Source organism: Pelophylax lessonae (assembly GCF_965119305.1).
Source record: "Pelophylax lessonae genome assembly, chromosome: 2".
Taxonomy (NCBI): domain Eukaryota; kingdom Metazoa; phylum Chordata; class Amphibia; order Anura; family Ranidae; genus Pelophylax; species Pelophylax lessonae.
In genome coordinates, this window is record NC_138769.1 from 174,429,278 (window position 1) to 174,454,797 (window position 25,520).

The following is a 25,520-nucleotide window of genomic DNA, read 5'->3' on the forward strand; positions in this document are numbered from 1 at the left end:
TCACGGACCCCCCCGCGCGTGTGACCAGCGGACCCGATGTCCGCCGGTCACTCGGCGATCGGCGGGGGAGAGGGAGAATGTCAGGCAGCTTGTGTAAACAAACTGCCTGTCATTCTCCTCGCTGCAAAGACACTGATAAAACGGATCTGGTATGTAGATCCGTTGATCAGTGTCCTTACAGCTAGAGCCACAGCCAATCACAGTAGAAACCACGCCCCTAGGGACACACACAGCCCCTCCCTTCCAAATAAAGTTAACCCCTTCACTACCAGTGTATTTTTACAGTAACAGTGCATATGTATAGCACTGATTACTGTAGAAATGTCACTGGTAACCCCAAAAGTGTCAAAAATGTCAGTCAAGGGTCCGATCTGTCCGCCGCAATGTCGCAGTACCGCAAAAAAAATCGCAGATCGCCGCCATTACGCGTTAAAAAAAAAAACAACAAAAATGACAAAAATCTTTCCCTTTGTTAGTAAACGCGATAACTTTTGCGCAAACCAATCAAAATACGCTTTTTGCGATTTTTTTTACCAAACATAGGTAGTATAAAATAAATTGGCCGAAAATTTTTAAAAATTTTGATTTTTACATTTTTTTTTGGGGGAATTTCATATAAAAAAATGTGAAAAATATTGCTATTTTTGCAAAATTGACGCTCTTTTTTTGTTTATAGCGCGTGATCAAAAAATCGCACAGGTGATCAAATACCACCAAAAGAAAGCTCTGTTTGTGGGAAAAAAAGGACGTCAAATTCGTTTAGGTACAGCGTCGCACGACCGCGCAATTGTGCGTTAAATTCACGCAGTGCCGAATCGCAAAATACCCCCTGGTCGGAATGGGGGTAAAATCTTCCGGGGCTTAAGTGGTTAATACGGAAAGGCCTTTTTTGTATATAGTCTATTTTAGGGGTCACTGCCCCACCGCCGGTGTTAAGGGTGGGAACAGTGCCCCCACCGCCAGTGTCGGGAGCAGTGCCCCCACCGCCAGTGTCGGGAGCAGTGCCCCCACCGCCAGTGTCAGGGGCGGGAGCAGTGCTCCATTGATGGTGTCAGTGGCAGGAATTATGCCCCATTGTTACTGTCAATGAGAGGAATAGCTAGATAAAAGGCAAGCAAAGGGCCGTATCTGGCCCCCGGGCCTCGGTTTGGAGACCACTGGTCTATATATATATATATGTATGTATGTATGTATGTATGTATGTATGTATGTATGTGTATGTATAACCTATTTTCCTATGATCAGACAAAATAGGATACCAACATTGAGCTGTATAAATTTTGTGAAAACTCTGCACTCATTTATGAGTTGTAATAGAAAGGTACAAAGGAAAAAGTACAGTAAAAAATAACTCTTTAAGGCCAAAGTTTAATGACTGCAGAATGAAAACATGGTAAGACACGTGTTAGCTGTCTGTACACACTTAAAAACAGGAGAGTTCCTATAAATAACAGCTCAGTAATGTACTGAGGATAGAACACGATGCTGTAATAGACACTTGAGTATCTTTAATGTGTCACCAGGAGAATCTAAGGCAATTGGCAGACTTAAATCTTTCCAACCACTTAGAAGTCCATCTGCTTAGAATAAAATGCTTGAAAAGGACTGTCTGCTCCCTATCCCAGTAAAGTGGGAAAAGGTTACATGAAACAACAGTCCCCACTGAAGCGGTGACAGAGTAACAGACAAATGAGTATACGGTACATATAAAGACTGGGAGTACTGGGGATGTTTAGCTGACAGATTTGTATTTAATCCAGGGGTTGGCACCCCGTACGTCAAACGGTGCTTCGTTATGATAAATATGGTTTCCCAACTCTTCCAGAGGGGGCTCAGGGTCAGTGGTGGCAAACTGAGCAGCTTCTTCTATTTCTTTCCGCACCTCAACATCGATTTCCTGCAAAAGAAAAGATTTGTTAGCAGCAGAAGCAATTAGAGCCAAAGCTGTTCTGTGGGCAAAATACTGCATATAGAGGTCATAAGATTGAGAAGGCTCATTATTATAGCCTGAAATTTGTCTTTCCGTTTTCAAGGGTTGCATACTGAAGGAGAGTTCCCAGAATTTTATTATCTAAATCAAAACTTTTATACGTACCATACCCCTTACCCACGCTTGTATAATACAGAACTCATTGTGCCCTCTTTTTTGTGATGTTGTGTACTTTAGGTATTTAGGATTGGCTGAATAGGAGAAGATGGTGTATAAGACAATGCATTTGACATTTAAACCACTAGCCGACCAGCAGCCGTATTTTTACTGCGGCAGGTCGGCTCTATTACGTGAAAACGTATCTGTACGTCGCTTCGTGTAACCGATAGTGGGGGCGCGTGCACCACCGCCGCAGGCGCGCGCACACACACACACACACACCGATTGGCCAGAGTGGGAGCCAATCAGCGGGTCTGGCGGACGCAATGTCTGCCAGCCACCTGCGATCGCTCCCCATGGAGAAAGATTGGCGGTTTGCCAATGTAAACAAGGCAGGCTGCTGTTCTGTCAGTGATGAAAACAGAGATCCTGTGTTCCTCCTATTAAGGAACACAGGTCTCTGTGTTCATCCAGTGAGTACAACCCCTCCAGTTAGAAAGCATCAGCTAACACCTAACCATTTGATCGCCCCTGGTGTTAACCCCTTCCCTGCCAGTGTCATTAGTTAAGTAACAGTGCATATTTTTAGCACTGATTATTGTATTAGTGTCACTGGTCCCCTCAAAAGTGTCAGTTAGGTATCTGATCCGGGCAGTCCCGCTTAAAAAAAAAAAAAAAAAAATTGCTGATTGCCGCCATTATTAGTAAAAAAAAAAAATAAAAATAAATAATTAATAAATAAAAATGACAAATATATCTAATTTGTAGACATAACTTTTGCACAAACCAATCATACATTTATTGGTATTTTTTTTACCAAAAATATGTGGCAGAATACATACTGACCCATATTGATGAAAAAATTAGATTTTTTTTATTGGGAATGTTTTATATCAGAAAGTAAAAAATAGTTTTTTTTCAGAATTGTCGCACTTTGTTTATAGTGCAAAAAAAAAAAAAAAAAAAACGCACATTGATCAAATACCACCAAAAGAAAGCTCTATTTGTGGGAAAAAAAGGACATCAATTTTACTTGGGTACAGTGTCACATGACTGCGCAATTGTCAGTTAAATTAAGGCAGCGCCGTATCGCAAAAAATGGCCTGGACATTAGGGGGGGGGGGTTTTAAAACCTTTCGGTCCTTAAGTGGTTAAACTACATTTTTTAAGGCAAGTATATAATTGGTACTAGTCTTTGATAATATTGCTTGGGTTAAGATTTATACTTTTCCTTTCTTACAACAGTTGTAGTCAACTTATACAAGATGTGTGTGATGGTTTTCTGCTATTTTTGACCTATAAAATTTATCCTGTACTGTGTGCGGTTATAAATACCCACTTCAACTCCAGTAATGTTCTCGTACATCACTGGATGATATGTAGTTTTTGAGGGGATTTTGGGGTTTTTCGCCTTCCACTGGATCAACTGCGGGTATAGGATTGTATAGTTGAATTTTCTTTGTTTTTTTTTTGGTTGAACCAGATGGACTTGTGTCTTTTTTTAACCTGACTAACTATGTAGTTAAAACCGGTACCGTTTTTTTTTTTTTTTAGAGCCAGCGATCGAGTGTTTTTACAAGCAGCAGGAGGTGGCGTCTCCCCCTCCTGCAGCTCTACCAGGATCTCCCATTCCACCGGAAGTCCTGATTGACCAGCCGGCACTTCTGCCGACTGATCATAGAGCCTGGCAAAGACCAGATAGGCGGCTTTGTTGGGCTCTATGATATAGTAACCCAGAAGCGATGAGGTCACATCACTTCTGGGTTACCTGGATGTAAACAGTGCTATTTTGAAGAATCAAAAGCATTTCACCGATCTTGGTGTGATCAAATGCCTTGAAAGGGCAGGAGGAGGAATATGGGGTATTACAGACCCCAGATCCCTCCATAAAGAGTACCTGTCACATGCCTATTGCTGTTACAAGGATGTTTACAATAAAAGAGACAGTGTAACAAAAAAAAAAAAAAAGCCCCTGTCCTTGTGCGTAAAGGCAAGTGCATGCGCTGGTCCCACACGCACACAGTGATCAGCCCACACATGTGAGGTATCACCACAAACATCGGATCATGGGCAGTAATTTTAGCACCAGACCTCCTAAAGTGGTAACCTGCTTTTAATGCGTCGCCTATGACTAATAAAATTTACATCCTTTTGTTGCAGTTTCAGAGTCATGCGCAATTTAAAAGCGTGACATGTTTTGTACATCAGCTTTTATATTTTACTGCTGACAGCTGATGACTCGTCAGTTGACAAGGACACGGCGGTGGCTGCCCGCTCCTTTACAAGCAGGTTGTTAAGGATGCTGGCGGATGCCGGTTCCTTAAATTTCTAATGCCGGGACACTACTTATTTACCAATTGCTATTTTTAGAAAAAAAAAATTTAATTGACTTTCACTCCTGTTTTATGCAGTATTTACTGAGTGACTTTGCTTTATGCAGTAGATACCACATAAAGCCGCAGTAAATTTACATTTTTCAGGATTGCATGCAGTATTCGGCAAAACATTTAAATACCACATGTGAGCTGGTTCTGTGAATGGAGTCCTGTGTCTTTAAAATGGCCCATCTCTATCTATAGAACTTAATCAAGCAAGGATATGCAATAAGGTTATCTAATTACCCTAAAAAATACATAGAGCATTTGAACTTTTTTCTGCAACTGAACTTTCACATTACACATAAAAGGCCCCTTTCACACGGGCTTTCCGATCTGGTCTGCCTGTCAGATGGACCTAATCGGATGCTCCATGTATCTCCGCTGACACCCGATGCTATCCGATCCTGTCCGTGAAATCCAGACAGATAGAAACCCTATTTTTCATCGGTCTGGAGGATCGGATGGGATCAAATGAAAAACGGACAGGCGGTCCGTTTTCATCCGATCTCCCATAGAGGAGAGCGGGGCTCTGACAGCTCCGTCTGCAAAGATCGATCCCCGATGACCAAAACAGAGTCCGTCGGGCGCACTGCCCGTGTGAAAGGGGCCGAAGGAAAAAAGAATCTGCTAGTAATTTAAAAAAAAAAAAAAAAAAAAAAAAAAACACAAAAAGATTTTGATAATGTGGTTCTATGCAACAGAGGATTAAATCAAATACCTTCAATTCCTCCACACTGGATAAGTTGTTGTTTAACATCCTGTCCTTTAGAAGGGTTATTGGGTCACTCTTACTCCTCACTTCCTGAATTTCTTCTCTTGTACGGTAACTGGAAACAAATATAAAGCACTCCATTACACATAAAAAATATAACGCAAGTGGACCGATCAGGATAGAAAAAAAAAAAAAAGAAGACACGCCACGAGTGAGGAAGTGCAATACATTGGTATTACCAAATCACAACACATCCCTGAGTAAGAAAATATAAATAAATACAAAGCTCTTTTTTGCCACAAATCAAAATACTGCTCTGTCACCAAGGGCTCATTCACATCAGAACATGGTGTGAGAAATACGCGTTCCGTGCGTTTCCTGCGCTTAGTTGAAAATGATCTTCTGCAGGTGTCAATGTAATCCTAACCACATTCCAAATACAGATCGCAAACGCAGTGCGTTTGCCTGCACCGGATGTATATGTGTGTGTAAATGTGCATGTGAGTGTATGTATGTATGTATGTATGTATGTGCGTACAGTGCTCAGCATATATGAGTACACCCAATGCCTAGAAGACTTGGTGCTGTCCTTACAAATCATGGAGGTCATACAAAATACTAGATGTAGTAGTTTTTGGTGTTGGGTGTATTCATTTTTGCATTAACTAATTTCAGTAAAACAGACTACCAAATCTTTAAAGTTACATTATTAACCTTAACTTCATGTAAGGAGCTAAAACGGAATTTTTGTAAAATCTTACCTGTAAAATTCCTTTCTCTGAGTCCTCCGACAGTCGCCGCCTCTTCTACTCCTTCGGAGCAAAGTCTAATACCCCATATGTGACGAATATGAAGAGGCGGCGACTGTCGGAGGACGTAAGAGAAACAAATGTTCTATAAAACTCAATTTTGTCAAAATTTTGGAAATTGTTCTTGTGTTCATTGAGATATTGATTCAAATCCTACCTTTCAAAAGAGGGGTACTCATTTATCCTGAGCACTGAATGCGAGTTTATATGTGTGTGTGTGTAAACGTGTACGAGAGTTTATGTATGTAGGAGTGTACGTACAGGCCGATCTCATAAAATTAGAATATCATCAAAAAGTAAATTTATTTCAGTAATTGAATTAAAAAAAGTGAAACTCCTATATTTTATGTAGATGCGTTTATATATATATATTATATATATACACATACATACATACACACATTATATATATATATATATATATATATATATATATATACACACACACACACATACATGATTTATTACATACATACACACACTATATAATATATACATATACACACATAGCACTGTCTAGACCAGTCTATTCTTCAATCAGGATTTTTCAGCAATGAGTAATTTCTGTCTATTAGATAAGTAACCACCAACTCCGAAGATCTTTTAATTTCTTCTCCTCTGACGCTTATGTACTGTGAGCTGTGGATATAATTGTTACCAGGTGTTCTCTGAGACCTAAAAGTTACATCAAGTGTTCCTCTGTGTTAAAAAGGTTGCGAAAGGCCAAGCTAGACAGCAGAGGGCAGTGGTGAGTTGAATATTCACAATAGCACAGTCCTACAATTCACTGGGAGCATTATGCGCCTCGGCGCTGTCACTAAGCTTTTACTAAATGCTGCAACGATGCTTCCAGCTGGTGCTCCATTTGCTACAGTACATGCATTTACCTAACTCCAGGGTCACTCATACTATGTCCATGGTAACGATAGGTCTGAAGCTCCATCAAAATAGGTCCCTGCAAAAAAAAAAAAAAAAATTCAAAAACAATACAATTAAGCCCCTTTCACACTTGTGTGACCTGAAAGTTGGGTGACTTGAAGAAATGCCTGAGTAATCTTGGTGTATGGACCGCAAGTCGCATCAAAGTCAGACCAAAGTAGTGCAGGGACTACTTTGAAGTCACACAGATATGAATGGTACTCATTGGAAATCATGGGATACGACTTGTCATGCGACTTTGCAGTCCCAAGTCGCACAATTGTGAATGGGGCCTTACAACTATTTATATCCACTGTACAATAACACATTTTAGATATGCTTTTAAAATATAGACATATGAAATGGACAGCAACACATTTATTTATAAAGGAAATACATATACAGGTACTATACCTTCCCAGATCTGCAATGATCTGCAGCAAACTTAGTAGCTTCTCTGACACAAAGCACGTCCATACCATCAACCTGCCAAAATATGAAAGTTATTACTCTTACAGGATCTAAGCCAAGGATTGTTTTTAAGTAGAACTATAACTATATTTTGGATCGAGTAGAAGTGTTACAACTCCTGTCCTGTTTTTTTGTTTTCCAATGTGTGTCCCAATGGAGAGAATTACCTTAGCTTCCTGTCCCATAGCAAAAACAGGAAGTGACAGGGAATCCCTGCAAATTAAAGGAATCCCTTGACCAGCCCCCCCCACCAGGTCACCAGAACTAGTGTCCCCATTGGAAGATTTCCCATCTATTACTTTTCTAGGGAGAACCCAAAATTGGGGATTCTTTTACTTTCACTGATTATAATAAATAGGACAAATAGAGAGGATAAATCTCCCTAACAGAGGCACAGACCACAAACAGGCGTTCTAATGCCCACTCTGTCCAAAACGAAAAAAAAAAAAAAGTTTTGCCTTTAGTATAATTTTAGGCTGATGTCAAGCTAAGAATTGAACATATACTACAAAAGTTGTGTAAGAAAAAAAATGTAAAACATGCTATACAAATTTATTCTGTGCTGGAAAATCTCATTTTAGAACAATGATGGGCAAAAACATGTTGAGCTGAAGTGCCAATTCTTACAGATTAGCAGCCAGGAGACCTCCGCTGTCACACACAGCAGAAGAAAAAGTTCAAACAAACTGAACACCACTGTGGTGAGTTTAACCACTTAAGCCCCAGCCTTATTTCGGACACTTTTTGTTCACAAGTTAAAACCAGTATTTTTTCCTAGAAAACTACTTAGAACCCCCAAACATTATATATATATATTTTTTAGCAAAGACTCTGGAGAATAAAATGTCATTCATTTCAATATTTTTTGTCACGTGGTATTTGCGCAGCGGTCTTTAAAACGCCATTTTTTTGGAAACATTTTGAAAAATCACATTTCACTGCATTTAAAAAATACTAAACAGTAAAGTTAGCCCATTTTTTTGTATATCGTGAAAGATGTCACGCCGAGTAAATAGATACCCAACATGTTACGGTTTAAAATTGCGCCCCCCCCCCCCCCGTGGGATGGCGACAAACTACGGTCAATAGAGATCTCAATAGGCGACGCTTTAAATTTAACGGTTACCAGTTTAGAGTTAGAGTGTAGCTCTTTTTTTTTTTTTTTAATTATTGCTCACGCTCTGGCGATTGCGGCGATACCTCACATGTGTGGTTTGAACAGCGATATCAATCGCGGCTCGACTTCCGTATACGTTTTTTTTTTTTGTGCGCAAGCCAACGGTGACGGCTAAATTTTTTTTTTTCCAATTTATTTTATTTATTTTTTTTAACTTTATTACAGGTTTTTTTTTTAAAAAAAATTCTGATCACTTTTATTGCTGTCACAAGCAATGTTAACATCCCTTGTGACACCAATATGCAGTGACAGGTACTCTTTATGGAGGGATCGAGGGTCTAAAAGACCCTAGACCCCTCCACTACCATGTATGCAAAACGCCGAAAACGGCATTTTTGCATACAGCCGTTTAAATTTGCCGCTTTTTGCAGCACAGTAACCCGGAAGTGACGTCATGGACGCCGCCTCCGTGTTACGTCATCGGAGACCCGATCAAAGCCGTTTCCGGCATTGATCGGAACTCCATCCAGCCAACGGACGTGCCGGCTGGGTGCTCGGGGCTCCCGGTGGGACGGGAGTCCCGAGCAAAGTCACGGAAGGCGGCGGGAGTGGGGCGGGAGTGGGGGACGTCCCCTCCCGCTCACCCGGGTAACGATCGAGCGGCTCCCGAGCCGCATCGGTCGTTACCGACGGAAAGCCGACCGTTGGCTGTTAACCAAGGTACTAGCTAGAGGCATCACCCCGGTATACCCCCGCAAAGTCTGCCGACGTATATATACGTTGATATGCGGTAAGTGGTTAAAGACAAACTGGTAAACTTTAGGTAGTAGCCCAATCCAGAAAAACATCAAAGCAGAAAACAGCAAGATAGTTCACAAGCTTAGAATAAAGAAGTGGTGCTCACCCTGAGGCCAGGGATATAGTCTCCACGCTTGTAGTAGTCTGTGCTAGCTGCAGCCCTTTCTACAGAGGTACCCATGCCATATCGGTTGTTTTCACATATGAAGATACATGGCAATTTCCAAAGAGCTGCCATGTTGTACGTCTCAAAAATCTGACCCTGTAAAGCAGAAAAGAAAAAAAAATTGCTGTCTCCATTAACAATATATGTCAACACATTTTCAATTAAGAGACTGTAGAGGCACATTGACAAATAAAGTAAGAAGGTAGGATATCAATGACAGCTTAGACCAAACCTTTAGGGATAAGTTTACCTTTTTAAACCAAATAAATGCAGATCTTTTTGCAGGTAAAAAAACAATGTGCATTTATTTTTATTTGGAGCCTGGAAAGCATTGCACCCTCGATCAGCAGGTGGTGGGTGCCATGCAGGACTCCTGCATACGTCCCAGTGTATCTGTCTGCTCACAGCTCCTACGGGCAGGCAGAGACAAACTACTAGAGCTCTCAACAGCACCACGGTACTTCATTGAGAACTACAAGCTGACAGCCGCAAAGGCTGTTGGTACTTGTAGTGAAAGAATGACGCGACCAGACTGGCGGAGCTCCACACAACCACGTTATTTTCAAACAGTGTCAATGGGCACCTAGAGAACATGTCTGTTCGCTGTCATGGAGGAGAGGCTGGAACATGTAACATTCCAAAAGGTGAACTTATCCTTTAAAATCAAATCAGTCACCATATGAATATAAAGTAAATATGTGGAGGTAAACTTCAGTGAAAACTGCCATGTGGAAACAATCAGTAGATCCAGAGATGGTAGATCTCCCCTCCCAACAGAAAACTTCCTTGTTGGTTTTTTTTTGTGTTGGGCAGCCCATTACCAACTGACAGAACACAGGGGCTGCCTATTTATGGCTGCTATTGTTGATCTCATCGGCTTTCATTTTTTTTAGTCACTGGTAGAACATATATGCAGATGAAATTAGAAAGACGTCTGCAGTGCTTATTTGCATAACTGTTCCAGGTCAATGATTCAAAGTTGTGGCAACAAACATTTAGCAGACAGCCAAGCAAAAAGAAGAGCTCAGCAATTGCAGTCTGTTTCTTACTGTACACCATCCCTTTAGGGCAAACCCCCCCCCCCCCCCCCAAAAAAACAAAACCACACTGATTAGACATTTAAAAGCAGATGCTGTAGATCAGTGATCCTCAGTTCCGTTCCTCATGGCCCACTAACAGGCCAGATTTTAAGTATTACCTTGGGGAGATGCAGACTAGAGTACTACAATCACTGAGCAGCAAATTATATCACCTTGGATGTATTTCAGTTATCTTGCAAACCTGGCCTGTTAGTGGGCCCTGAGGACCAGGGTTGAGGACCACTGCTGTAGATAATGGGTGTCCAACCCTTCGGCTTCTCTGGACCACATTGAGTTTAGAGAAATTTTCTCGGGCCACATATAAAATATATACTATAGTTAAGGTATATTAATAAAACGCCGCCACGCCCTTGTCTCCCGCAGCAGCCGGGGAATCGCACGGCACTTGCAGCCTAGTGCGTGCCCATCCAATGCAGCCTTAACACTGCCGTCCATTGCAGCTTCACCAGTGCGTGCCCATCCAATGCAGCCTCACCAGTGCATGCCCATCCAATGCAGCCTCACCAGTGCATGCCCATCCAATGCAGTCTGCAATGAAGAAACAGGAGAGCCGCTGGATTACACAGAGCGGGGATCTCCCGCTTACCCGGCGACCGCTGTCATGCGAAGTCCTGCTTCCTGGACCAGCTCCTATGATAGAGGTCACCAATGTGGCAGGAGTCGTCCCGGAAGATTGGAAATTGGCAAATGTCGTGCCCATTCACAAGAAAGGTAGTAGGGAGGAATCGAGCAACTATAGACCAGTGAGTCTGACATCAATAGTAGGCAAATTAATGGAAACCCTAATAAAGGATAGGATTGTGGAACATCTTAAATCCCTTAAATGATTGCAAGATGAAAAACAACATGGGTTTACTTCAGGGAGATCATGTCAAACAAATCTTATAGATTTTTTTGACTGGGTGACTAAAATAATAGACGGTGGAGGTGCAGTAGACATTGCATATCTAGATTTTAGTAAGGCTTTTGACACTGTCCCACATAGAAGACTTCTCAATAAACTGCAGTCATTGAGCATGGACTCCCATATTGTTGAGTGGATTAGGCAGTGGCTGAGTGACAGACAACAAAGGGTTGTAGTCAATGGAGAACATTCAGAACAAGGTCATGTTACCAGTGGGGTACCTCAGGGATCTGTACTGGGACCAATTTTGTTTAATATCTTCATAAGTGATATTGCAAAAGGCCTCGATGGTAAGGTTTGTCTTTTTGCTGATGACACAAAGATATGTAACAGGGTTGATGTTCCTGGAGGGAAACGCCAAATGGAAAAGGATTTAGGAAAACTAGAAGAATGGTCAGAACTCTGGCAACTGAAATTTAATGTGGATAAGTGCAAGATAATGCACCTGGGGCGTAAAAACCCAAGGGCAGAATATAGAATATTTGACACAGTCCTGACCTCAGTATCTGAGGAAAGGGATTTAGGAGTAATTATTTCAGAAGACTTAAACGTGGGAAGACAATGTAATAGAGCAGCACGAAATGCCAGCAGAATGCTTGGATGTATAGGGAGAGGTATAAGCAGTAGAAAGAGAGAAGTGCTTATGCCGCTGTACAGAACACTGGTGAGACCTCACTTGGAGTATTGTACGCAGTACTGGAGGCCATATCTCCAGAAGGATATAGATACTCTAGAGAGAGTTCAGAGAAGAGCTACTAAACTAGTACATGGATTGCAGGAAAAAACTTACCAGGAAAGGTTAAAGGACCTTAACATGTATAGCTTGGAAGAAAGAAGAGACAGAGGGGATATGATAGAAACTTTTAAATACATAAAGGGAATCAACTCGGTAAAGGAGGAGAGCATATTTAAAAGAAGAAAAACTACCACAAGAGGACACCGTTTTAAATTAGAGGGGCAAAGGTTTAAAAGTAATATGAGGAAGTATTACTTTACCGAGAGAGTAGTGGATGCATGGAATAACCTTCCTGCAGAAGTGGTAGCTGCAAATACAGTGAAGGAGTTTAAGCATGCATGGGATAGGCATAAGGCTATCCTTCATATAAGATAGGGCCAGGGACTATTCATAGGATTCAGATATATTGGGCAGACTAGATGGGCCAAATGGTTCTTATCTGCCGACACATTCTATGTGCTGTCTATCATAGGAGCTGGTCCAGGAAGCGGGGCTTCATATGAAAGCGGCTGCTGGGCAAGCAGGAGATCCCTGATCGGCTTTTAATCCGGCAGTGCCCAGCATTCTATTCTCTGCATGTCTGCTGAGTAATCCAAATGGTTCTGCTAATAGAAAGGGAAAGGATGTGTTCCTACTTCACATTGCGTATAGCCTGATCCCCACCACTCTTGTGCTCTATTTCATAGCATAGCTTTACAAGAATTTAAGGAAGGCTATGTAGACCCAAAAATGTAATATACTGCAGACGTGGTGGCTGTATTAGTTTACTTTTAAGCTACCGCCGCCCCCAACCCCCCCCTTGATTTCACCTGCTGATCTGTTCAGCAACACATCTCCTGTATTAGAGTGCCCACACCCTGCATGAAGGAGCACAGGAGGCAGCTTTAGACAGTAGCATTGTCAGTCTGGGAGGAGGGGAGCGTTCGATGTTAGCAGATTTAGATATACTAACAAATTGAAGCCAAACTCCAGCTAATACTTTAAAATCAGTTACAACAAAAGTTTTTTTTCCTTGTGGGATAATGGTTTTACATAAATAAAAGGTGAATAATATAAGCACCCCTGTCAGTGGTAAATGTTTTTTCTCAACATCGGCTAGAGTTTTTTTTTCCTGGAAAAACCACAGACTTACTGGTAGGATCACCAAGTGAAAATAAAAAAGAAAAACCTAAAAAAGGGAAAAATATTGCAGCCATCATATCTCAGAATTGGTAAGCTGCAATATAGTAAATGCTTGCTTTATAAGGGATAAAAAATAAAAAACAATGTCATACTTACCTGCTCTGTGCAGTGGTTTTGAGGAAGCCTGGATCCTCCTTTTTTCAGGTCTCTGCCAGCACTCTGGGCCCATCCCCCTTGCCGAGTGCCCCCATAACAAGCCGCTTGCTTGTCAGGGCACTCCTGCGTGCTCACTCCAGAGCCGGCTCTCTGCTTCCATAAGACGCAGCCCCCCCTCCCCCGTGTCACTGGCTGTGATTGACAGCAGCGGGAGCCAATGACCCCTGCATCTCAGCCAATCAGGAGAGATCCAAGAGAGCCTCGGTTCTTGTGCACATCGCTGGATCAAAATCGGGCCTAGAGAAATATGAGGGGGGAGCTGCACACTGAAAGGTTTTTTACCTTCATGCTTGGAATGCATAAAGGTAAAAAACCTTCAACCTTTACAACCATTTTAAACTTACAAGGGGCTCTTCTCCTGCTTGCTGCAGAGGATAAATCTAGAATGTACTTTTTCATATACAACTCATCAAGATACATGAAAAATTCTATTCGTATTCATCATAAAAATATTTGTAAAATGGATAGATTTCCTTCAAGCCTGGTACACATGGGCCAAATATAGGCTGGTTCAACAGAAACCATTTGTACATCAGCCTGGCCAGCTTCTGTTGAACAGGCATACTGGATAACCAGTAGCCCATCTCAGCACTGGCAGCTAATGGCTGCCAGGGATGAGCGGTGTGTTCTGGCGGGGATTCAGCCTCCTGTCAGTACACAGTAGTTTAGCAGGGAATTTGCTGTACTAACATTGCATAGTTAAAACAGCGAGCTCCTCTCAAACTATTTTTTTTCGTTCAGCTCGCTGGGTTGAACAAAAGAAAGTGTGTATCAGGCTTGAGTATGTTTTTTGTATCTTATAACACCCACATCCCTTCATTCACCAATTCTTACCTGATTAGCAGCTCCATCACCATATAAGGCTAGGCAGATTTCATGATTTCCAAAATATTTACAGGCCAATGCTATCCCGGCTCCAAGAGGAACCTGAAAGTAAACACATTTTATCCAAATCAGTTGGACTTCTACAATAATAAAAATTTAGTTCTAGTACACAGGGGATCCATGTCGCTCTGCTTTGTGCCTTTGACCAATCTTAAGGGACAGTCAACTAGTGCTGACTAAATAGGAGGTAGCATAATAGGTGACATACCTGAGCTCCCACAATGCCATTTCCTCCATAGAAGTTCTTGGCATACATGTGCATTGAGCCTCCTTTTCCCTTGGCACAACCACCTTTTCTTCCTGTCACATGAGGATAAACAGAAAGTAAATATTTTGGAGTATACAGTAAGATCAGTTTTCTAAGTATGAGATGTTTCTAAACCTGATAGAAAGCAAATATTTTGTGGGATACCATTATGCTTACCATCCATCAAAGTGGTTTTCCTAAGGCTGCCTTAAAGTGATATTAAAGATTTGTTTTTGGTTTTTAATAACAAACGTGTCATACTTGCCTGCTCTGTGTAATGGTTTTGCACAGAGCAGCTCCAATCCTCTTTCTCGGGTCCTCCACTGGCGCTCCTGGCTCCTCCCCCTTGACCAGTGCCCCCAATAGCAAGCCACTTGCTATGGGGGCACTGGTGCATGAACGTTCACCATCCCCGCTCTATGGGTCCATAAGACACAGAGCCCCAGCTTGGCCCTGACCCCCGCTTTCTCCTCATTAGCTTGCTGGCTGTAAATGACTGCAGTGGGAGCCGCTGCTGTGACTTAGCCAACAAGGAGAGAGAGAGACCCAGGACAGCCGAGGCTCCTGTGCACATTGCTGGATCGAGAGGGGGGCTCTGGTGAGTATTGAGATTAAAGGGCCATACACACTATAAGATTTTCTGAAGACTTTTTCTTTCAGATTTACCTTTTTCTATGTAATGCAAGGGCCTGCTAGATTGCATACAAATTGAAAGTGTTTAGGTTTGACCTCATATTATATAATTTTGGTAAATCTAAAGGAAAAAGTCTTCAGAAAATCTTATAGTGTGTATGGCCCATTACACTTACAGCAATGACAAGGTAATGACACCACTTTCAGAGGACAGTCAGTGCTCTCTCTACTCCCTGCTTGCTGATTGGGCAGTGAAAGAATAGTAGCAAACCATTAAGGTCGTCTTTTTACTCCCTCTGCTCTTTCCCTCCTATTAGCATGTTCCTTGTCAACACTCTTGCACTTAGCACACCTGACTGGCTCCCAGTGTTGCCTCTCGCTCTCCTAATCTGAGTGCTGTTGTATACAGAATTTTCAAGCCAGTCAGGTGTGCTAAGTGCAAGAGTGTTGACAAGGAACATGCTAATAGGAGGGAAAGAGCAGAGTGAGTAAAAAGATGACTTTATTGGCCTGCTACTTTTCTTTCACTGCCCAATCAGCAAGCAGGGAGTAGAGAGAGCACTGACTGTCCTCTGAAAGTGGTTTCATTACCTTTTCAGTGCTGTAAGTGTAAATCTCAGGACTGGATGGACAGAAATACAAATCCCTTGGTGGGCAAAAAGACTCCATTATAACTATTTTATGAGCATATTTAGCCATTGGCCTGGAGAACTGCTTTATATACGCTGTGTAAACAAAATAGAATAAAATACGATATATATTATTATAATACATACAGTGAGGGGAAAAAATATTTGATGATTTTGTACATTTGCCCACTGACAAAGAAATTATCAGTCTATAACCTCTATGGTAGGTTTATTTTAACCACTTAAGCCCCGGAAGATTTTACCCCCTTCCTGACCAGGGGGTATTTTGCGATTCGGCACTGCGTGACTTTAACGGACAATTGCGCAGTCGCGCGACGCTGTACCCAAACAAATTTGACGTCCTTTTTTCCCACAAACAGAGCTTTCTTTTGGTGGTATTTGATCACCTGTGCGATTTTTTGATCATGTGCTATAAACAAAAAAGGGCGTCAATTTTGCAAAAACAACAATATTTTTAACATTTTTTTATATGAAATTTCCCCCCCCCCCCCCAAAAATGTAAAAATCAAAAAATTTTTTAATTTTTGGCCAATTTGTTTTCTGCTACCTATGTTTGGTAAAAAAAAAAAAAAAAAAAAAAAAAAATCACAATAAGCGTATTTTGATTGGTTTGCACAAAAGTTATTGCGTTTACTAACTAAGGGAAAGATTTTTGTCATTGGTTGTTTTTTTTAACGCGTAATGACGGTGATCTGCGATTTTTTTTGCGGTACTGTGACATTGTGGCGGACAGATCGGACCCTTGACTGACATTTTTGACACTTTTGGGGGTACCAGTGACATTACTACAGTAATCAGTGCTATACATATGCACTGTTAGTGTAAAAATGACACTGGGAGGGAAGGGGTTAACTTTCTTGGAGAGGGAGGGGTTAAGTGTGTCCCTAGGGGCGTGTTTCTAACTGTCATTGGATGTGGCTAGTGGTGTAACAGCACAGATCAACGGTCCTACATAGCAGGACCGAGTGATCTGTGCTTTTACACAGGGGAGAATGACAGGCGGCTTTGTTTACATTAGCCGCCTGCCTTTCTCCCTCTCTACCCGACGATCGCGAGTGACCGGCGGACATCGGGTCCGCCAGTCACACGCGCCGGCTTCGTCGGGTACGAGCGGGGGCCCCCTATTCGCTCCCAGGGTACGTCACTTTGCCTGGGAGGGGCTGACCGCTGCCAGCGGTCGGCAAGTGGTTAACAGTGACAGAACAACAACAAAAATATCCAAAAAACATAAAACACATTTCAAAAAGTTATAAATTAATTTTCATTTTATTGAGTGAAAGAAGTATTTGATCCCCCTATCAATCAGCAATATTTCTGGCTCCCAGGTGTCTTTTATACAAGTAACGAGCTGAGATTAGGAGCACTCTCTTAATGGAAGTGCTCCTAATCTCGGCTTGTTACCTGTATAAAAGACACCTGTCCACATAAGCAATCAAGATTCGAATCTCTCCACTATGCCAAGACCAAAGAGCTGTCCAAGGATGTCAGGGACAAAATGGTAGACCTACACAAGGCTGGAATGGGCTACAAGACCACCACCAAGCAGCTTGGTGAGAGGGGGACAACAGTTGGTGCAATTATTTGCAAATGAAAGAAACACAAAATAATGGTCAATCTCCATTGGTCTGGGGCTCAATGCAAGATCTGACCTCGTGGAGTTTCAATGATCATAAGAACAGTGAGGAATCAGGCCAGAACTACACGGAAGAATCTTGTCAATGATCTAAAGCCAGCTGGAATCATGAATACCAAGAAAACAACACTACGCAGCGAAGGACTTAAATCCTGCAGCGCCTGCGAGTTCCCCCTGCTCAAGAAAGCACATGTACAGGCCTGTCTGAAGTTTGCTAATGAACATCTGAATGATTCAGAGGAGAACTGGGTCAAAGTCTTGTGGTCAGATGAGACCAAATTTGAGCACTTTGGCATCAACTCAACTCACTGTGTTTGGAGGAGGAAGAATGCTGCCTATGACTTCCAAGAACACCATCCCCACTGTCAAACACGAAGGTGGAAACATTATGCTTTGGGGGTTGTTTTTCTGCTAATGGGACAAGACAACTTCAACCTCAATGAAATGTGTGCAAACCTGGTGGCCAACTACAAGAAACATCTGACTTCTGCGATTGCCAACAGGGGTTTTGCCACCAAGTACTAAGTCATGTTTTGCAAAGGGGTCAAATACATATTTTACTCTTTAAACTGCAAATCAATTTTAAGCTTTTTTGAAATGCATTGTTCTGGATATTTTTGTTATTCTGTCTCTCACTGACACAAAAAAAAAAAAAAACAAACCTACCATTAAAATTATAGACTGATAATTTGTCAGTGTGAAAAATGTAAAAAATCAGCAGGGAATCAAATACTTTTTTCCCCTCACTGTTAGAGATGGGCTTGGGCATGTTCGAGGTCCCCACGTGCCCGATCCTGCAAGGAGGCCAACACTGCACTCTGCTATTCACAGACAATGAGACATTTCTGGTCCGTACCTGCAGATCAGGAAATGTCTCAGTGCCTGTGATTAGCGGAGTGCAGTGTCGACTTACTGGCGGAATGGAGCACGCGCGAGCCCATCTCAGCTAACTGTATGTGAGCATCAATGAAATAGACCTTCTTCCAAGGCATCACAGATATGCACTCAGCATTTGTGCATGAAGTGTGCTCTTTCAACATGGAAATCAAGCAGTTACCAACACCTCTGGGTCTCCTACCAATGATCAGGAGGCGCGAGGACCAGCTCTTAGTCACATGACCACAGCACTAACCCGTTATTGGCTATTACAGTGATCACAAAAACAGGCCCCTATACTGTTTTTCTCATCAGGGGAAAAAAAAAAAAAAAGAAGGTTTCTAGTTTCTGACAGCAAATTTTGTAAATAAGTAATTTTTCTCCTACACTGATGTGTACTGATGGGGTGCAACTGAGGCACTAATATGCAGCACTGATAGGTGGCACTGATGGACACAGACTGGAGTCACTGTTGGGACTGCATTGTATTCAGGGCACTGATGATCAGTGCCCTGATTACCTTTACAAGTTTTCTTTGTGAGGAGATGCTGCTTATCATATCAGCTCTCTTCACCTCACACTCTGTCAGTGTGAGAGATGAAAAGCGGATGAAGGGCACTTCCTTGTTTACATGTGATCGGCTGTGATTGGACACAGTCGATCACATGAGTAAAGAGCCGTGGCTCTTTGCCGAGATCGGGGTCGCGCCATGTTCCTGGGCGATCGCAGCTAAACTGGGCGCTGACATAGGACGTCATCCCAGAACAAGAGTTATTTGGGGGTGAGCAGTGGTTAAAATAAAAAAAAACATAGGAGATATCCATCACCATTTATCAGTAAAGGAAGGTTCAATTCATATTAATTGCATTAGTTGCTTTTGCCTGGGTACACTAAATAGTTCTGATATAGATATATATATATATATATATATATATATACACACATAGTTTTGCTAAATTGGGTTTAGGCAATAAGATTTGTTTTACCTGCAGGCATGAAGGGGTTAGTTCAGTTAGTCGCAGGTGGTATTAAAAAATTTGTATAATATATACATACCCACATATATACACACACACACACACACACACACACACACACACACATATACACACACACACACACACACACACCTCTGCAAAGCAATGAAGATGTTGTGCTTTATATACCAGTGAAGTTCTTCTATACATACCTGTGAGCTCAGCCAGGATTTCTTTCACCGACACCCCACGGGTATAGGTATACCCGTGAGCTCGATAGGCTGTGATTAGGTGATCTGTGGAATTGATGGACGCCTCCATGCCAACACAACAAGCTTCCTGCAGAGAGAAGATTTGCATATTCACAATGAAGAATATCTGTCTAGTGGCTTTAAACCACCTTTCTTTCTAGGAATTTAGTGGTACAATATAAGATGAATCTCATAGGAGACATTACTAAATTATCTCTAAAAAGAGAAGCTGTTCCTGAGATCTTCTGGCACCAGCTCCCCTAAATAGATGAAATCCTTCTGCAGCATCTTACCTGACCATCGTATAGATGACAGAATCCACGGATGATCTTCTGCTTGTACAGCTGATCAGATTTGAGCTCCATACGTCGAATGGTCTGCATGGTCCTGTAATACTGCAGGCCCTGCTCCCTAGTTAGAACAGCTGTAGTTGGTGGAGCTTCTTCCAACTTGTGAACATCACATTTCTAACAAAAAAAAAAAGGCGGCATGTTATCCTCTACTGTTTGCGCAGTATAAAACACGCGTACAAATTACAGCTTCAGTTATGACATTGAAAGCAGAAAATTGCTGCACTATAAAAATCTTCTTTTGCCAGAGGAAGAAATCCAAGTCACTGTGAGCAGAACCTGAACAGGCATTTCTTATGTCAGGCCCTTTTATTTAAGAAGCTTTTTTTTATTTTTTTTATTTTATAAATCTCTGGTTACCCCATTTTCCCACCCCATACCCTTCTATAAATGCTTTAATCATTATGCACATTAATTAAGGTGCAGAAATATTTACACCGGCAATGGCTCATTGGTTTGTTGCTGCTCCTTTACTGTCCAATCAGCAGGTTGGGGATGTGTTCTAGACCAACCTATGCTGTCAATGGAATGTAGATTGATGAACTAGTTAATGGTGCATGGGTGCCTGGCTGAAAAGAATTACAGGTCCTTTTATATACTAAACCTCAACCAATATGGAGTTTTCAGATATTGGCAAATGGTTGTTTAACCACTTTACCACCGGAGGATTTTCCTGCTTTACGTCCAGGCCACTTTTTGCAACTTGGCACTGCGCGACTTTAACTGACAATTGCGCGGTCATGCAACGCCGTACCCAAACAAAATTTACGTCCTTTTTTTCCCCCACAAACAGAGCTTCCTTTTGGTGGTATTTGATCACCTCTGCGCTTTTCATTTTTTGCGATGTTGATAAAAAAAGAGCGATTTTTCATTTTTGAATTTTGAAAAAAAAAAAAAATATATATTTTTTACATTCTGATATATAACATTCCCAAAAAAAAATTAAAAAAATCAAAATTTAACATTTTAGGCCAATTTGTTTTCTGCTACTTAAAAAAAAAAATCGCAATGGGCGTATTTTGATTGGTTTGCGCAAAAGTTATCGCGTTTACTAACTACGGGAAAGATGTCATTTTTATTGTTTATTTTTTTTTTTACTAGTAATGGCGGCGATCTGCAATTTTTTTTGCGGGACTGCAACATTGCAGCGGACAGATCGGACCCCTAACTGACATTTTTGACACTAGAGTAATCAGTGCTAAAAATATGCACTGTTACTGTAATAATGACACTGGCAGGGAAAGGGTTAACTTTATTGGTGATCAAGGGGTTAAATGTATGCCTCATGCTTACTGACGTGTGTGGGGGGGGGAGGGGATTGTGTGACACAGACACAGACACTGAATCCTGTAATCTGTGACTGTCTGTCACAGAGGAGATCCGCCCGCTTTGTTTACACAAGTGGGCGGATTTCCTCACTCGATCCCCAAGGATTGGGGAAGAGCGGCGCTGATCACCGCCTCTTCTCCCCTGGCCCGACTCCCGCTGTGTCTGAATACAGCGGGAGTGAGCCTCCGGCGGCACGCACGCGCCGCTGAGAGTGGGCGGGATCCAGCGTCGTAGGTCTACGTCGCTGGACGATAACGAGCCACTTTGCCGCAGTACCAGCTCAGTGAGCGGTCGGCAAGTGGTTAAAGGAGTTGTAAAGTCAGAAGGTTTTTTTTTTTTATCTTCATGCATTCTATGCATGAAGATAAAAAGAATTGTGTGTGTAGCACCCTCCCCAGCACCCCCTAATACTTACCTATGCCCCATCTCTGTCCAGTAATGTCAACAAGTCCCTCGGCCGTCTGGGATTCTCCCTCCTGATTGGCAGAGACAGAGCTGTGGCGCCTCTGGCTCCTGCGGCTGTCAAAGTCCGTTAGCCAATCAGGAGGGGGGGGCGAACAGCAGCTCTGTGTCTGAATGGACACACGGAGCTGCAGCTCGGCTCAGGTGCCCCCATAGCGAGCTACTTGCTCTGGGGGCACTCAATAGGAGAGAGGGGCTAGGAGCAGCAACGAGGGACCCGAGAAGGGGAGGAACTGGGATGCTCTGTGCAAAACCAACTGTATAGAGGAGGCAAGTATAACATGTTTATTATTTAAAAAAAGAAAATAAAAATAATGAAACTCTACAATCACTTTAAAGTAGTATATATATGGTGGTGATATATAACCAGTGTTAATTGTGACGTGAAAATTTGATTTAGTCTTAGTCATCCGATTTTTTTTTATTTTTAGTTGTATTTTAGTGGACTAAAATAGTATTCAAATTTTGTCAACTAAAATATTTTCGTCAACAAAATTAACACTGTGGCTCACCGACTAACCACCCCTACCCAATAATGCTGCATCATGTACATACAAAACTTGAGACATGACCCTGTATGTAATGGCGCCACAGCCAATGAATATGTAGACAGGACTTTAAAGGCATCCACTGTTAATCTCAAAGAAATATTTGATACTCAGGTGTATAAAAACAAACATACAAAATTTATTATAGTAGCACATTAGAAAAATTCAATTTATAAAAACCATCGCATGAGTAAATATGCACAAAAGTGCTATACAACATTGCTCCAAAACTAAGATAACCCATAAATTGCCTGACGTGCCAGAATCTGATGTCTGTGGGTCACGAGGATGAATGACCGCCTGTGTTCGGGTCAAAAGGGTTCTAATGTGTAGATGCTAATGGATCACTACGCGTTTCGCTATACATCTTCCTCAGGAGAACCTATTGGTGTTTAGATAATCGACATAGGGCGCCCAGTGTCCTCTCAGTTTGAATGTATTCAAAAAATAAATTTTTTATCCTTTTTTCGAGAAAGATCGAGCTTTCCTTTGATATATTAATCACCACTAGGGTTTTTTTTATTTTGTTTTGTTGTTTATAACAAACAAAAAAAAAAAAAAATATATATATATATATATATATATATATATATATATATATATATATATATATATATATATATATATATATATATATATATATATATATATATATATATATATATATATATATATATATATATATATATATATATATATATATATATATTCCTAGTTCATGTTAAAAATGTTTGCAAACAAGTAATTTTTCAATTTCAATGATCTGCCCTGATAACCTACACTGATGATCAGTGCTCTGATTATCAGTGTAAACAACCTACTCACTGTACTGTCAGCCTTGCCGGTTATCGGCTCTCCTTTCCTGGCACAGACACAGCGTGAGGAAAGTAATGGCGATAACTGGCAAGTCTGTTTACAGATGACCAGCTCCGATTGGACACAGCTGATCACATGGTAAAGGGCTGCTGTGATCAGGCCTTTATCCCGATTTGTGATCAGCTGTGTCCAAAGGAAACAGTGGTCACAAAGCAAACCCGATGTGCGGTTCTGGAAGGATGTCCAGAATGGAGAGCCGTGTTGTAGCCATCTATTGTGTGGGGGGAAAGGGGTCAAAGTTTTCACACCCTACCTTAATGTCAAAAGTCGCTTCAGATGCAAAGTCGGCATAGTTGCGGGATGCCACCATAATGCGGACAGCCTGGAAAAGATAAAAAAAAAATAAGACTGGTAATTGAAGTGGGCAGATAACAGCGCACACACACACACTTTGTAAGTCAATAACTTCACATAACTGCTATATAACAAAGCAAGAGTGAGGCAATGCATGGAATTTGTTACACAATTGACGAGTAGTGCAGCCATTACGATAGAAATGGATTTGCTGGAATGAGGAAACACACAGAAGCTGTAGCTGTGGAGGTGTACACAACATTACAATTCAGCTGAAGGCAAAACGTAAAGAAAATGTCCCCAAAAATATTTGTTTGGGAGTTCCACCCTCATTATCTGATACCTGGGCAGAAGCTGAAGAGAAATTCTACATTTTACGTTTGTCATCAGAACAGGAGAGGAGTGACAACTGGCTAAGGTGAAATGTCCCCTCAGTTTGAGGACATTTCCACTTCATGTGACATCTCTGGGACAGGAAGCTAGAGGAAATCTCTCTAATGGAGACACACACACATTGTTCAGCAGCAGGAAAGACAACACCATACAAGAACCCTGCACTGAGAGAAACAAGGGGGCTGCCATTGCTGACCTTCTCTTAGAAAATACTCATTGCCTGGCTAATTCTGGCTTTACTACTTTCCAAGACATTGACCTGGAACAAGAATGGAAATTAAAGTGAGCGCTCAGAATTGAAATACTTGTTCTAGGAACGAAAAACTGACTGCTATAGTTACGGACTCTCATGATAAATTTCTTAAAGTGTGGCACCCATGGATGACGTATATCACTCCGTCCAGATTTAATGCTACACTTCTCTCAATTTATATGCTCCCTGGGCGCTCGCTCCGCAGGACCTACCTTTCCTCTTTCCCTTGCCCCCTTTTTCCACCCTCTCCTCTATTCCTTCACTCTTCCTTGTGTCCCACCTGTGTGGGAACCTTAAAGTGTGGCACCCATGGACGACATGTATCACTCCGTCCAGATTCAATGCTACACTTCTCTCAATTTATATGCTCCCCAGACGCTCGCCCCGCAGGACCTACCCTAATGCCCCATACACACGTGCAGATTATCTGCAGACTTTTGTCTGCAGATTTACCTTTTCTATGTAGTGCAAGGGCCTGCCGGATTGCATACAAATTGAAAGTGTTTAGGTTTGACCTCATACTATATGGTTTTGGTAAGTCTGCAGACAAAAGTCTGCAGATAATCTGCACGTGTGTATGGGGCATAACTCTTTCCACCCTCTCCTCTATTTGTTCACTCTTCCTTTCCTCTTCCTTGTGTCCCACCTGTGTGGGAACCTTAAAGTGTGGCACCCATGGACGACGTATATCACTCCGTCCAGATTCAATGCTACACTTCTCTCAATTTATATGCTCCCTGGGCGCTCGCTCCGCAGGACCTACCTTTCCTCTTTCCCTTGCCCCCTTTTTCCACCCTCTCCTCTATTCCTTCACTCTTCCTTTCCTCTTCCTTGTGTCCCACCTGTGTGGGAACCTTAAAGTGTGGCACCCATGGACGACGTATATCACTCCGTCCAGATTCAATGCTACACTTCTCTCAATTGATATGCTCCCCAGACGCTCGCCCCGCAGGACCTACCCTAACTCTTTCCACCCTCTCCTCTATTTGTTCACTCTTCCTTTCCTCTTCCTTGTGTCCCACCTGTGTGGGAACCTTAAAGTGTGGCACCCATGGACGACGTATATCACTCCGTCCAGATTCAATGCTACACTTCTCTCAATTTATATGCTCCCCGGGCGCTCGCTCCGCAGGACCTACCCTTCCTCTTTCCCTTGCCCCCTTTTTCTACCCTCTCCTCTATTCGTTCACTCTTCCTTTCCTCTTCCTTGTGTCCCACCTGTGATGACACGCCTCTGTGTTCTTGAATGAATATGCCCAACTACAGTATTCTCTCAATGGAATTTATTTCAGGATTTCTGTTTTTTTTTTTTTTTTATTATTATTAT

The 25,520-nt window shown here is 41.9% G+C and overlaps 1 protein-coding gene across 1 annotated transcript in view; it reads right to left on the reverse strand.

Annotated features, from left to right (window-relative positions):
* Positions 1 to 1,348: 1,348 nt before the first annotated feature.
* Positions 1,349 to 25,520, reverse strand: part of PDHA1 (pyruvate dehydrogenase E1 subunit alpha 1) — a 29,934-nt gene continuing 5,762 nt past the window's right edge. The window contains exons 2-11 of the mRNA XM_082247165.1: positions 23,507 to 23,575; positions 19,982 to 20,155; positions 19,650 to 19,776; positions 14,630 to 14,721; positions 14,371 to 14,463; positions 9,399 to 9,554; positions 7,321 to 7,392; positions 6,876 to 6,943; positions 5,186 to 5,294; positions 1,349 to 1,897 (exon numbers count right to left, since the gene is read on the reverse strand). Of these exons, the coding sequence (XP_082103291.1) occupies positions 1,733 to 1,897; positions 5,186 to 5,294; positions 6,876 to 6,943; positions 7,321 to 7,392; positions 9,399 to 9,554; positions 14,371 to 14,463; positions 14,630 to 14,721; positions 19,650 to 19,776; positions 19,982 to 20,155; positions 23,507 to 23,575 (1,125 nt within the window). The 3' untranslated portion in view covers positions 1,349 to 1,732. The remainder of the gene's footprint in view (positions 1,898 to 5,185; positions 5,295 to 6,875; positions 6,944 to 7,320; positions 7,393 to 9,398; positions 9,555 to 14,370; positions 14,464 to 14,629; positions 14,722 to 19,649; positions 19,777 to 19,981; positions 20,156 to 23,506; positions 23,576 to 25,520) is intronic.